Source organism: Zeugodacus cucurbitae, chromosome 5, assembly GCF_028554725.1.
Source record: "Zeugodacus cucurbitae isolate PBARC_wt_2022May chromosome 5, idZeuCucr1.2, whole genome shotgun sequence".
Lineage (NCBI taxonomy): Eukaryota > Metazoa > Arthropoda > Insecta > Diptera > Tephritidae > Zeugodacus > Zeugodacus cucurbitae.
In genome coordinates, this window is record NC_071670.1 from 26,588,780 (window position 1) to 26,603,797 (window position 15,018).

Below are 15,018 nucleotides of genomic sequence, written 5' to 3' on the forward strand. Positions count from 1 at the left end.
TTATACTGTAAAGTGCTATATAAATATTATTATTAAGGCTCCTGTTTACTTTTTGTACTTATATTCCATTATTTTTAATATTTACCACGTAGAGTTTATTAGAGATTTGTAAAATGTGTTAATACAACTATTTAAAATATTTTATAAAAAATGTATATGTTCAACGGATTAGTCATTCATAATAATAAAGTCCAATTGTCTAAAATCTAATTATAGAATTGCTGGATAGGCATTTGGTTAATTACTTTCATTAAAAAATTGTTTTATTATTTGAGGCACTCTGTGGCCTAGTACAGTATGAAATGAACAGGGATCGAATTAAAGCTGCTAGCTTTTGATTAAGTGTTTATAGCGCCATCTGTTGTGTAGTAGTAGCAGTTGATGAGTAAATTTAGAAAAGGTCAACAATTTGAAAATTCGACTTAAGCGTTCTTTTATAAATACTGAATTTTGCGAAAAGTAATATTTTATATAAGAAATATAACTTTATTAAGGATATGAGCAGCTAATATAAAAAAAACTTATGTGAGGGAAAAAATAATAAGAATACGATTTTATGTAATTTATTTAACTGATGTAAAAATTCCCTTTTACTTCCATCAAACATTATCAGTTCAGTTTTTCAATACAATTTGTAACTTCAACTACATTTTGTGTAAATCATTTTTAAAAATCGGTAATGTAAATTGCATGAGAAAATCTGCATAGCTTTGGCAAATATATTGGTATTATATATGTATGAATGTACATATGTATATGTACACAGAATATATATAGAACAAAGGACTGAAATTAAAAGACCGCCAGCTTCAAATAACATTTTCACTTCTAAAAGTCCTGGAATGCATCGCCCTTAAACGGTTTATTAAGGATATGAGCATGCGGGTACAAATACATACAAGCGGACAATACAAGCAGGTAAGGGTGTGGCGGAAAAGGCAGCGAAAAAGCAAATAAAATGTGTACATTTAACTATACATATGTGAATGCATCGAAAAATATTTGGATGCAGTTTCATAAAATTATTTATACATACATAGCGGTGCATTTACAGAGATCTTTTGCTGGAATCTCTTCAACTTATGTTGTATCTATATATTGACTTGAATTGAATGTGCATATATGTGGTACATATGTACGTTCCCATTTCTACGCATGATTTGTGTTTACTACTCATAATCTTTTCTTTTTTAAATCATTGTGTTTTAGGAATTAGTTAATCTAGCTAACGGTGCATTTTGATAAAGCAGGCATACAATAGGCTCCTCTAAGTAAATCAGAATTACGTGAACAATTATTGGAAATTGTAAGTTTCGTGTAAATACCATTTTAGAGCATTGAAGTGTTTCGTTAGTTGCTTCTGTAAAAGCTCTTCTTAGACGTAATTTTCGGCTCTCGGACAATGTACGGGGCATTAGAAGAACACCCTAAAGAAAAATTTTTTAGAAAATTTATTTACACTACTGAATACTACAATGTTCATTATTAAATTTAAATATAAGATAACGTATTAATACTGATATGCCCATAAATGTCTATGAAAAAGAAAATAAGCTATAAATATGACTAAATTTAAATATGGAAATATGCGTAAATGGTTTTGTTCTGAACATTCCACATTACTTTAAGAGTTAAGAATTTCCCCTTATTCAGTCTTAAACAAAATTCCCTTATAAACACAGCGCTAGACCGACGTGGTCTCTAATGTCAAATTTTTACTTTCGTTGATAGTGCAGAAAGACATAGTTGAATGAAACTAATGAAGTACAGGCGTAATTATGCCGAGAGAGAAGACTGAGTTGGAAAGCATTACTGAATGTGCTTGCATAGACTTCAAGCTCAATCGTAAAATAATTTCGTTAATTGATTTGAATTCGATATATTTTATATATGTACATATATAGTTAATTTATTTTAGTGGAAAAAAATTTGTATTATTACAAATGACAAATAGTAAGAGCGAATTATGTAAGTATGTAAATATTTGTAGAATAAATATGTGACACCTATTGTTTACTAAACAAAGTTAAAATTATTACTGATACGATATTTTATTCAATTAGTTGATGAAGATTTATCTCCATTCACAATGAATGAGAAGTGTTTAATGACAAATAAGACATGCAGATAAGTATGATAAATGATAACAAGATATTTGATTATCAATATATGTATGTAAATGATTTTTGTATACAAGTATATACATGTTGTAAATATGTATACTTATGGATACATAAATGTATTCTTCAATTAGCATATGAATATGTAAATGAGTTATAGGCTTATGCATATTCCATTGAAAGTATGAACCCCTAGCGTGCATGAGGTTATAAGCTTAGGTCCTTACATAAATATATACATACATATGTAAATACATCGCGTTTGATTACCTGTTTGAAAGGTCGCATACCACCGTTAATGCGTAACGAATCGGCGGCTATGCCAGCGATTCCATCGGTCGCACCATCCCGCAATATCTTCAGCGAAACGTTCGGAACGGTGTGTGAATGCCCACAAGAGCTATGTGCGCCACAACAAATGGCTGTGGTGCTGGACTCGGGCTGAGAGCTTTGTCGGATTATGCGAGAACCATTCGTAGGCGACGAGGTGACTAAAACAGACGGTGGTGCGTGTTGTTGCATCGCCGAGCTGGAAATTGACAGGTTACCCTGTTGAAAGGCACTTTTGACACTGTCTTTCGATGTTGAGCGATCCATACCGATACTAGCTGTAGTGGAGAGAGGTGTTGTTGACGCCCGTCGGCTGCAGTTACGACACGCGCGACAACGAGTTTGAGCGCTAGTTGGTATACCACATGAGAGATTTTGATATGAAGATGTTCCTATGTTTGAATTACTTTGTGGATTAGCAAACTCCTGTAAAGTCTGATACGTATTCAAATTCGTTATTGATATGGTTGGTTGAGAATTCTGTTGCTGAAGTTGTGATCGCGTGTTTGATTGCTGTGCTGGCTGCTGTTTTAAATGGTTCGACTCCAATTTCTTCTGGATGACTTGCGTCTTATTTTGATTCTCTTCATGCACTTCAATATCGGGTACGACTGCCGGCCGTAATCCCTGTTCGATGTCATCATCTCCGGCGACCCCGCGTACGCTTTCTTCAGAGCCGAGACGAGTTTGTTGGGATAGCTGGGGGCTCGTAAGATAAGTGGAAGTGCGATCTTGGCGTATCAACGCTGGCTTCCCAGTCGAAGACGAATTCATGTTCGTCGATGTTGGTCCATTTACTGAGCTCATTTTAATGTGACGTAATACAGAGGACTTACATTTTGGCGTATTGGATACGAGTAGTGAATCAGTTTCTTCAGAGCTGACATAACCTGAATTTGTGCTTTCGGTTAGCTTTTGAATGGACATCTGAAATAAATGAAAAAATAGATTATATACATATATAATTTTAATATCGTGGGTAAAGTTGATCGGCTAGTTTCTTTTAATTGTTTTAAAACTAGAAATTAAGGATTTAAGAAGACTATGTATATGTATGAGTATAATAGTTTTGTTTACCTAGCGGTTCTTTGGTAACCTAAAAGTAATAATATACGGATCACATAGATTTATATACTTGATCCCGCCATAAGTTCTGTGACAAGTTCAGGTCGTTATAAACATGAAACTATACTATTTTTTAATAAAGGCAATTTTATTTAATAATTTTTTAAAGTAAGTGATATACAATATTCAATATTCTATACGACACGTGCAGCGAATCTGACTAATAATTGCAAAAAGAACTCACGAATGTGACATTCTTGAATATTGGGAGCCAGGGAAAGTGTCCTTTCTCAACTGGGCCGGACATTAAGGAATATCTCCTGAGTATTTGTAAATGTGGTTCTCATAGGACTAGTTACCGCCAACAAACAGACCCTCGCCATCTGTTCCAGGTGTTTAATCAGGTACTTTTTCATTAGTACTTTCCATCAAACTGAAGAATCAAATATTTGTTTAGATCGGATACACTTGTAAACAGCTAATATACCCTTTTGTGGTCGTAGTCCGGACTTTTATGGCCGGACAATGGCTCTTCTACGGGAGCTCCAAATTCGCAGAGCCATGTGTTCTCTGCAGCTTAGTTTTTTATGAAGCATTAGGTACTACTAAAGTTTATTCCTTGAATATGGTAATGCTTCACTGATTCTTTGATAAATAATCTGAGATCATCGATTTGCTTTTTATGAAAATCCGGTTGTTCACCGTTCCTGTGGTTGGATTTAAATTTTATATCTGGAACTACAACATTTTAATGAACTGAAAGAAATATGTTATCCGTTGATTGAAGTAAATTTTTACTTGTTTAATAATTTTGTCAAATAAATATATGCCATTTTCGAAGTAAATTTTTTATTAAAAACTTTTCAATACAAAATTAACCTTTTCCACTTTTACATAACTGTGAATTCAGTTGTATGTATGTAATTGGCGTTGAACCGTTTAGCCGGTTATAGCCGAATCGATGAGAGCGCGCCACTCCTCTCTTTCCTTCACTGTTCGGCGCCAGTTGGAGATTCCAAGTGTAACCAGGTCGCTCTCCACCTTGCCTCTCTAACGGAGTGGAGGCCTTCCCCTTCCTCGGCTTACTCCGGTGGGTACTGCATCGAACACTTTCGGAGCTGGAGTGTTTTCGTCCATTCGGACAACATGACCTATTCAGCGTAGCCGCAGTCTTTTTATTCGCTGGACTATGTCAATGTGGTCGTATAACTCGTACAGCTCATCGTTCCATCGTCTGCGGTATTGACATCGTCCAAGCTTCTGCACCATAAAGCAGGACAGGAATGATAAGCGACTTGTAGAGTTTGATTTTGGTTCGTCGAGAGAGGACTTTACTTTTCAATTGACTACTCAGTCCAAAGTAGCACCTGTTGGCAAGAGTGATTCTGCGCTGGATTTTGAGGCTGTCATTGTTCGAGTTGTAGATGCTGGTTCCCAGGTATTATCTACGACTTCAAAGTTATGACAGACTTCAAACTTGATGACAGGAGATATTTCGTCTTGTCCTCATTGATCTCCAGACACATTCGCTTCGCCTCCTTATCCATGCAGGAAAAAGCAGAACAAACGGCGCGGTTGTTGCTTCCGATGTTATCAATATCATCGGCGTACGCCAGGAGCTGTACACTCTTATAGAAGATTGTACCTTCTATATTTAGCTCTGCAGCTCGTATAATTTTTTTCCAGCATCAAGTTAAAGAAGTCACACGATAGTGAGTCACCTTGTCTGAAACCTCGTTTGGTATCGAACGGCTCGGATAGGTCCTTCCAAATCACGACGGAGCTTTTGGTGTTGCTCAGCTTTGCTCTTTTCACGGGTCTTCTCCAAGATTTGGCGCATGGTGAATATCTGGCCAGTTGTGGATTTTCCAGGTCTAAAGCCTTTAACAGAATTTTAAATTCATTTGCTAATTTTGTAAAGAAACATGTATATATATACATGCGTATATAAACACATACATACGTGTATATATAATAAACATATACACATATATGTATTATATATATACATAATTATGAATTCTTTAAAGATATTCTTGACCCCTTATAAACATATTTTACGTTTTCACATTATTGTCTACTCCGCTTCTAGCAGTCATTTTATTAGCAAATAAGGTCGTTGGTTTTATTGTTAATTTTTCGTATATACATAGATGATGTTGGCAGTTAAAGTTTAACGCAAAGCTTTCCATGCGATTGAGTGGTAGAAGAGTTTACTCATTTCGCATGCGCATTTATGCAGCGAAAGTATATACAGTGAGCTCTCAGTAAGAGCAACTCATTAACATTTTAGCAGTTTTTGCAGAAACAGTAAATGGTTCTTCCTGATATGAGGATTTGACAAGAAAACTTGTGTATCACAAATAATTTATATAATACCGATACATCAACAATTTTCTTGTTGAATATGTGTTAAAACTTTAGTCGTTTGAGTTTTCTTTGTGGTTTAATTTTTATTTTTGTATACAAATTGGCTTTAGACTGACATACTATTCTGCAACTCTTACGGTTAAGTTCCGGTTAAATGATGAAAAGGCGCAATAATTTCAGAATCCCTATTGACTTTTACCTCCTTCCAGCGGGGCATTTAATATTGCTGAAATTGAAATAGCTAATTAATTAATTAATCTTCAAATCTGACTCGTTGCTTTTGACTAAATACATTAAAAATTTCATTTTTGTCATTTGGTTCATTGGCTTCAGACAATTAGTTGGCAAGCAACTTGTAATAATTTTACTTTTGTCACTTCTCACAGTAACAACAGAAGATTAACTTATAAACAGGAAAATATTAAGAAATTTAGAATTTAGAAATCTTTACATTAGAAATATATAATAGATATTTCGATTCGGATGATTTTATAAATGGAGGAAAAATGGAAAGGAAATTACTTCTACTGAGTCATGATTTTGTAATTACTGAGTAATTAACGATACAAATTCGTGTGTTGCTTTCAACGTTACTTTTAGCGAGAGTGTACAGTACCTATATATATACATACGTACATACAGAAGTATGCATTTGTTTTTCTCGCACAAACATACACATTTTCATGGCGGTGATAGTGATGATAGAAATAAACGGTTGCTTATACACAAATAATTTAATTTTAATTGCTTTATATATGTAGATACATATATGCATACATATACATATTTACACACACATATTCAACTAATTGTGCTCTCGGTATCGATGTAACCCAGCTCACATTTGTCTGTATGCACCAGTTCTTAAGTGTACTTGACAACATAGTAAACTCGAAAGCATTGGGGCTGAAAGTTTTACGTTAATTAAAATTAAGGAAAAGTGAATTGGGCGTATGTACATTTGTAGGTATGTAGCAAGTGAGTGGGTAAAAGACGTTAATGAGCTAAAGATGTCATTTAACATGATTATAATTCACATCACTAAATATATATCCATAAGCCATTGAAGAAATTGCTTCATTTATATTATGTGAGAATGTTTATTATTATGAGATGTCATGAAAGTAAATTTTGATTAGCATCACTGCAAATGTTGATTAAATAGGAAAATATATACATACATATGTTTTATGTTTTATGATATGAAAAATGATTTGTGGTAATGAAAATCATAGGTAAATAGCATTTATTTTCAATGACATTAAATAATACAAAATTGGAAAATATAATACAATAAAGCGTAATTAAAGCTAAATAAGCAAGAGAATTAGATACCAGATCTAACCTTATTTTTTTTTTTTAATTTTCCCGTCAAATGTTTTACATTTTCTATGCGTGGGTTGGTTATCATTTTCAGGGTTGGTTGATGCTTCACTTCAATAAAATAAATACCCATTCACCATCCATACACTTAATTGTAATAATTCAGTAATCAAATAAAATATTAGAGGAACTTTCAATATTACTATTGGTATATGTAAACAGCTTCTAAATACGGTCGATATAGGCTCATGCTAACACCAATATAATGAAAAGTTTAGTTTACGTTCATACGCCTAATTCCACATTAATGATTCGGAAAGAATGAAAGTAATTTAGTTGGATAGACATTGTTATCACTGACTGACTATCTAAATATTGCCTTAAATGAAATCATCCTTTCATCGCTTGTCATTATGAGAAACCATATTAAGTAACTTCACAGTCTAGTTTCAAAAAGAGAAATACTTTTAAAGGTTTGGTTAGATTAGTCTGGTGGGCCAACAGGCCAATTATGGTCCTTAATAATACCAGATGGAGTCCCGTCACGTATTCCCTGAGTAATAGTCTCCTGATAGGATGTCAGTGCTTGACGCGAATTTTAAGAGATGATGAGGCCTAACTAATGATATCTCCAACAACTTATCGTGCTGTGAGGCCCCAAGATAACTGCAGCGTTGTCTTGATAGTGCAGGACCAACGCCCTAGAGATGCTCCACTGTTTCCTTAGTGTCCAGCTCTTGACATTTCCTGCATTCCTCCTGATTTGAAAGCCCCATCTTTCTGCACAGTGCTAGTAGGAAACTTGTATATTTCTGATCCAACAGTTTGAAATGTTGCTTTCTGACCACCACACCAGAACCCCGTAGGCCAGAATTGTTCTAACAATTGCTGTGTATCACCGGTGCTACTTTTAAATATAAAAAATATCATCGTATGTACACATATTGAGATATAACATAGTCAATTAAAAAAACATAGCACAAGTTTGTGATAGGGGTCTGTTCTTGACTTCTGGAATGCCGTCGTTTTTGCCAACGAGTTAAAAAGTTGGCAATCCATCAAACATTCATACAGCAGTACACATAAAAAACAGATACAAGTGGAGACACATAATACCAGGTGTGTTAAAAAAATAATGGGAATTTTCATTAAAAAATATATATTTATTAATTCCCTTACTTTAATGTTGTCGCCTTCAAACTAGTCCCCATTCTGTATTTATGCCAGCGCTTGCTAAACGACGGCCCCTTCTTCTTCTAGACTGGCGTAGACACCGCTTACGAGGTTATAGCCGAGTCCACAACAGCGCGCCATTCATTCCTCTTTTTGGCGGTTTGGCGCCAATTGATAATACCAAACGAAGCCAGGTCCTTCTCCACCTGTTCCTTTCATCGGAGTAGAGGTCTCCCTCTTCCTTGGATTCCACCAGCGGGTACTGCATCGACACTTTCACAGCTGGAGCACTTTCATCCATTTGAACAACATCACGCTGAACTGAACGTAGCCAATGTTTAAGGGACCGTAAATTTTTCGCAAAACTTTTCTCTCGAAAACTCAGTCTCATCGGATGTTGACATTATCCACGCTTCTGCACCATAAAGTAGGAAGGGAATGATGAGGGAATGAGGCGCGGGTGTTGTTTCCAATGATATTGATATCATCGGCGTATGCCAGCAGCTGTAGACTCTTATAGAAGATTGTATCTTCTCTGTGTAGCTCTCCGGCGCGTATTATTTTCTCCAGTATCAGGTTAAAGAAGTCACACGATAGTGAGTCACCCTGTCTGAAACATCATTTGGTATCGAACGGCCCGGACAGGTCCTTCCCGATCGACGGAGCTTTTGGTGTTGTTGAACGTCTGCTTACACAGCCGTATTAGTTTTACGGGGATACCAAATTCAGACATAGCGGCATAGAGGCAACCTCTTTTCGTGCTGTCTAACGCAGCTTTAAAATCGACAGAGAGATGGGGTGTATCGATCCTCTTTTCACGGGTCTTTTCCAAGATTTGGCGCATGGCGAAAATCTGGTCAGTTGTGGATTTTCCAAGTCGAAAGCCACACTGATAAGGTCCAATCAGTTTGTTGACGGTGGGCTTTAGTCTTTCACAAAGTACGCTCGATAGAACCTTGTAAGCGATATTGAGGAGACTTATCCCACGATAATTGGTTCAGATTTGCGAGGTCTGCTTTTTGTTGGATTGGGCAGTGTACACTAAGATTCCAATCGTCAGCCATGCTTTTTTTCGACCATATTCTGCAAAGAAGCTGATGCATGCACCTTAGTTCTTCGCCGCCGTATTTGAATAGCTCGGGCGGCGATCCATCGTCCCGCCGATTTTTTGTTTTTCAAGCGCGCAATTGAAATTCTAATTCTTCATGGTGGGGCAATGTCGATTGTGGAATCGGGTTCGCCATCTCTTGTTCTATTTCTGCTACGCGTACATACACAAAAGATTAAACAAAAATTAAATTTTATGATGTGCCTTTGGAAAAAGATGCCACATTCTGTGTTTTGCACTTCGTTAAATTTATTTGCATGGATTTCAAGAATTAGAAACCGTTTAAACAAAAATTAAAATTAACAAGTAAGAAAGAGCTAAGCTCGGGTGTAACCGAACATTTGATACTCTCGCAATTTATTTAATTAATTTTATTAATATAACACACAATTTGTCTCACATATTCGGCATATATATGGTAAAAGTCCATTGTAGGCTAGGTTGTGAACCGATTTGGACTATTTTCCTAAAATATCATTGGGAAGCCAAGAAGCCGAATTTCATTGAAAACTGTCGAACCACGTCCATTTAAAATTTTGTATACCATTTTAGTGCAGCTCTTCTGTACCGTCTTTATAATGAAATTTAAGGTTTCTGGTGGTTTTCCTTACTGAATTAAAGCATTTTTAGTGGTTTTCAACATAACCTTTGTATGGGAGGTAGGCGTGGTTACAATCCGATTTCCTCCATTTTTGGATCATATAAGGAAGTACCTAAAAGAAACGAGATATGTACAAAAAACTTAGGAGGGCCACGCCCACTTCCCCAGAAAAATACGCAACAAAAATGCTACGGGAGTATTATAGTTTTGTTCACATAACGGTTGTTTGTAACACCCAAAACTAAACGAGTTAGATATAGGGTTATATATACCAAAGTGATCAGGGTGAAGAGTGGAGCTCAAATCCGAATGTCTGTCTGTTCGTCCGTCCGTCCGTCCGTCTGTGCAAGCTGTAACTTCAGTAAAAATTAAGATATCTTGATGAAACTTGGCACACTTATTTCTTGGCACCATAGGAAGGTTGCTTTCGAAAATGAGCAAAATCGGACCACTGTCACGCCCACAAAATGGCAAAAACCGAAAACACATAAAGTGCCATAACTAAGCCATAAATAAAGCTATGGAAATAAAATTTGGCATGAAGGATCGCACTATGAAGGGGCATATTTGGATGTAATTTTTTTGGGGAAGTGGGCGTGGCCCGCCCCCTACTAAGTTTTTTGTACATATCTCGCAAACCAATAGAGCTATATAAACTATACTTTCTGCAGTCGTTTTTTTTTAGCCACTTCCTACTACAGTCCAAAAATGAAAGAAATCCGATAAGCCCACCTCTCATACAAAAGTTAGGTTGAAAATTACTAAAAGTGGGTTAACTCACTAACGAAAAACGTCAGAAACACTAAATTTCACATAAGAAATGGCAGATGAAAGCTGCACTCAGATTTTTTTACAAAATGGAAAATGGGCGTGGCGTCGCCCACTTATGGGTCAAAAACCATATCTCAGGAACTACTCGACCGATTTCAATGAAACTTGGTTTGTAATAGTTTCCTTACATCCCAATGATATGTTGTGAAAATAGGCCAAATCGCTTCACAACCACGCCTACTTCCCATATACCATAACTCTGAAGTCGATCTGAATCGTGTACTTTACCATATATACGACAATATATAATAGTGAATATATCGGTGCAGAACTTTGACCAAATACTATGTTTATAGTGTGGCAGCCCCATTCTAAAAATCACCGAAATCGGACCATAGGTTTTCAAGGCCCCATATATCGAACATGAGGACTTCTGTGCTTTTAACCTAATATTATGGTTTCCAACTTTCAATGGACTTTATACAATATATATGACTAATATGTGGGTCAAATTGTGTATTATATAATATAAATAAAGTTAAATAAATAAATTGCGAGAGTATAAAATGTTCGGTTACACCCGAACTTAGCCATTCCTTACTTGTTTAGCTATTATTCGTTTAGGATCACTTGCGGTCTCAAGGGCAAGCAATCCTTTATATTGCACACATTAAACACTAATCAATATACCGTTAAAGCACCGTTTTAGTGATAATTTTTTAAAAAATGTGGTTTAAATTTTTAATTGAAAATGAAATCACTTAATGAAACATGTTAATTAAGTTTTACTATCAAAATAACTTACAAAAAAGTAAAAAATAGTTTAAAAGTGCACACTTTTACTTTTTCTTTTATGTTCATTGGTACTATCTCTTAATTAACCCCAAATATATTATTACTATTACTTTTACAAAAGCAAACTTTATACGAGAAGAAGGTACTTTCTTGTCGTTTTTGTTCATAATTAATCAGAAAATCATAAAATAAACTTTAGGACAAAGACAAAAAAAATTTTTGTAGAGTCGTGTAATCAATCAATACGGATGTATACTTTTGCTGGCGCTTAACTATAATATTTTTTCTTTATGAAAATTCTGAAAGAATTGCATGACGGAAATAATCAGAAAGACGAAAAATGTTGCCGTCTTCAGACTATATTGTAAACATATTTATGGAATTATTTGATACGCTGTATTACTCACATGCGAGTTTCATTCAACAATGTAAAAGTACATTTATTCATATACATTTATACATATTACATATATAAGAAGTAAGTAAGGGCTAAGTTCGGGTGTCACCGAACATTTTATACTCTCCCAATTTATTTATTTAATTTCATTAATATAACAAACAATTTGACCCCCATATTCGGCATATAGTCCATTGATAGTTGGAAACCCTAATATTAGTTTTGTGGTAGATAGGGAAGTTATGTCTCGATTTCACTCATTTTTGGCACGGAGACATATTATTAGAAGAAACATATTCCCTCTTAATTTCTTCCAAATAACTGAGAGACCTACCTATATTTTCGGTAACAAATTTGTTAGAAGCACTGATGACCACATATTCGATATATAGGGTCTTGAAAACTTATATACCGATTTCGACGATTTTTAGAGGGGCGATGCCACTCTTTAAATGCAGTATTTTTTACTAGTACCTACTTTATATATTGTAAACTAAACTATTCAGATCGACTTCAAAGTTCAGATACATGGTAAGTAGGCGTGGTTGTGAAACGATTTGGACTATTTTCACAACATATCATTGGAAGCTAAGAAGATATTATGAACCGAATTTCATTGAAATTGGTCGAGTAGTTTTGGAGATATGTTTTTTGACCCATAAGTGGGCGGAACCACGCCCATTTAAAATTTAGTATACCATTTTGAGTGCAGTTCTTCTGTACCATCTTTATAATGAAATTTAAGGTTTCAGGTGGTTTTCCTTTCTGAATTAAAGCATTTTTAGTGGTTTTCAACAGAACCTTTGTATGGGAGGTGGGAGCGGTTATAATCCGATCTACTCCATTTTTGGACTGTATAGGAAGTACCTAAAAGAAACGACTATAGAAAGTTTCCTTGATATAGCTTTAGTAGTTTACGATATATGTACAAAAAACGTAGTAGCGGGCGGGGCCACGCCTACTTCCCCAAAAAAATTACATACACATATGCCCTTCATAGCGCTATACTTCTTACCAAATTTTACTTCAATAGCTCAATTTATGACTTAGTTATAGCTCTTTATATGTTTTCGGTTATTGCCATTTTGTGGGCATGACAGTGGTCCGATTACTCCCATCTTGAAACCTAACCTTCTTATGGTGCAAAGAAGTACGTCTTCCAAGTTTCATCAGGATATCTCAATTATTACTCAAGTTACAGCTTGCACGGACGGACGGACAGACGGGTATACACATCCGGATTTGAACTTTACTCGTCTTCCTGGTCATTTTGATATACATACTCTATATCTAACTCGTTTAGTTTTAGGGCTTACAACCAGCCGTTATGTGAGCGAAACAATAATACCCGCTTAAGCAACTTTGTTGCGAGAGTATAAAAATGTTTGCATATTTGTATGAACATTATTAATATGAGCTCGTATATCTAAGTACATCTATTAATAATATATAATCTTTTACTGAACAGACAATAGCTACTTTAGGTTCACTTATGACCGACTGCAGACTAGGCTGACAGTAATTTTTCAGACAATCGAGAAATGGTTCGGTCCGGAATTTGATGGATGGCTGCAATTGTAGTATTAATATGTATGTACATGCTGTCTATATACAAATGTATACTTATGTATATTCTATGAACGTATGAATACTAATATGACATGAAGAAATCTTTTTAGCACGAAAAACATCAAATATTGCGTGCGTTAATTGGTCTATGTATTTTACCACGGTGATTATTTTCAGAAAATAAATAAATTTTAATTATTCACCATCCACCGCCGATTCATCTATCTGTAACTTCATCTAATAACTTCAGTATCTATTATACAGGCTATTTCCTTAAGAAGCTACATGGATAACACGGCTACAAGAACTTTTTTATCTTTTAAATTCTTGGTATCTATAAACTATTGCCCTAAATTTAGTCCGTCAAATAATTTTAAAGATACAGCATGAAAAAGTTGCACGCTCCAAGGCAGCTGATATTGAAAACGGTGTTTTCAAAATCGGTTGGCAAGATTTCTTCTGTTTAATAATAAAAAAATTTCGTGTAATGAATTAATAATATCTTGTAGTCTGATTTCGACTATTTTAAAAACTAACTTTAATGGTTAACGGGTTAACTAAGTTTTCGTAGTTTAACGTGATTATTATCCGATTTCACCACTTTTGGTATATGATGGGATACCTAAGGGAAATATGTCTAGTAAGTTTGGATTATATAAAATTAGTAGAGATATATATGTATATACAAAAACGATGCGCCAATCTCACTTTCCCTAAAACAATTTCGACAACACATGCCTCTACTTGCACTGATCGCCTTTATTTATGGCTTAGTTATAGCGTTTTACCGACATTGTGTGGGCGTGGAAGTGGTCCGATTTCGCCCAACCCAATACCAACCTTTTGGTGCAAAGGAACATGTGTACCAAGTTTCATTTAAATATCTTAATTCTTACTCAAGTTATCGCTTACACTGACGGACAGATGGTCGGAAAGACCAACTCGCCTCGACATCTTAACATTTATATATATAACTCTATATGTATCTCGATTAGTTTTAGGACTTACAAACAAGCGTGAGGTGGACAAAACTAGAGTATTGTGCAACATGTTGGGAGAATATAAATAATTTTACAAACGAAGCTGTTTTCGCAAAGCGAGGTTCAGTAAACTTGTGTAATTTTGGCGATGATGTGCCACTATCGCAAATAAGACGATATTTTTTATCCAGCTGAGAAGGTATTCAAATTTATTGAATCTGAATTATCTACATTCATTGATTTTAATAAAAATTAGGGAACCCACCAGTTATCATAGAAATGAAAATGTTAAAATAAAACGATGGTTGATATACCTCGTTAAAAATTTGGTAGGAATAAAATTGAGCGAATAGCGCACTGAGTCGTAATAGTGTAAATCTATTTTTTAAGCAATCTAACAACAATTTTTTTAAACC

At 35.1% G+C, this 15,018-nt stretch overlaps 2 protein-coding genes across 20 annotated transcripts in view; one reads left to right on the top strand and one right to left on the bottom strand.

Annotated features, from left to right (window-relative positions):
• LOC105219110 (small conductance calcium-activated potassium channel protein) overlaps positions 1-15,018 on the bottom strand; it is a 174,897-nt gene that overhangs the window by 153,499 nt on the left and 6,380 nt on the right. For 14 of the 19 annotated variants that reach the window (XR_008471331.1, XR_008471330.1, XM_054231449.1 and 11 more), the window contains exons 2-3: positions 2,391-3,377; positions 1,326-1,427 (exon numbers count right to left, since the gene is read on the bottom strand). Coding sequence is in view for 17 of the 19 variants with exons in the window: in XM_054231449.1 (XP_054087424.1) it covers positions 1,326-1,427; positions 2,391-3,377 (1,089 nt within the window). In the remaining 2 variants the exon portion in view is untranslated. The remainder of the gene's footprint in view (positions 1-1,325; positions 1,428-2,390; positions 3,378-15,018) is intronic. The other 5 variants (XM_029044782.2, XM_011195045.3, XM_011195044.3 and 2 more) reach the window with 1 other exon arrangement.
• The window catches only part of LOC105219108 (serine/threonine-protein kinase ATM), a 64,212-nt gene continuing 49,805 nt past the window's right edge, over positions 612-15,018 (top strand). The window contains exon 1 of the mRNA XM_054231442.1: positions 612-918. The gene's annotated coding sequence lies outside the window, so the exon portion shown is untranslated. The remainder of the gene's footprint in view (positions 919-15,018) is intronic.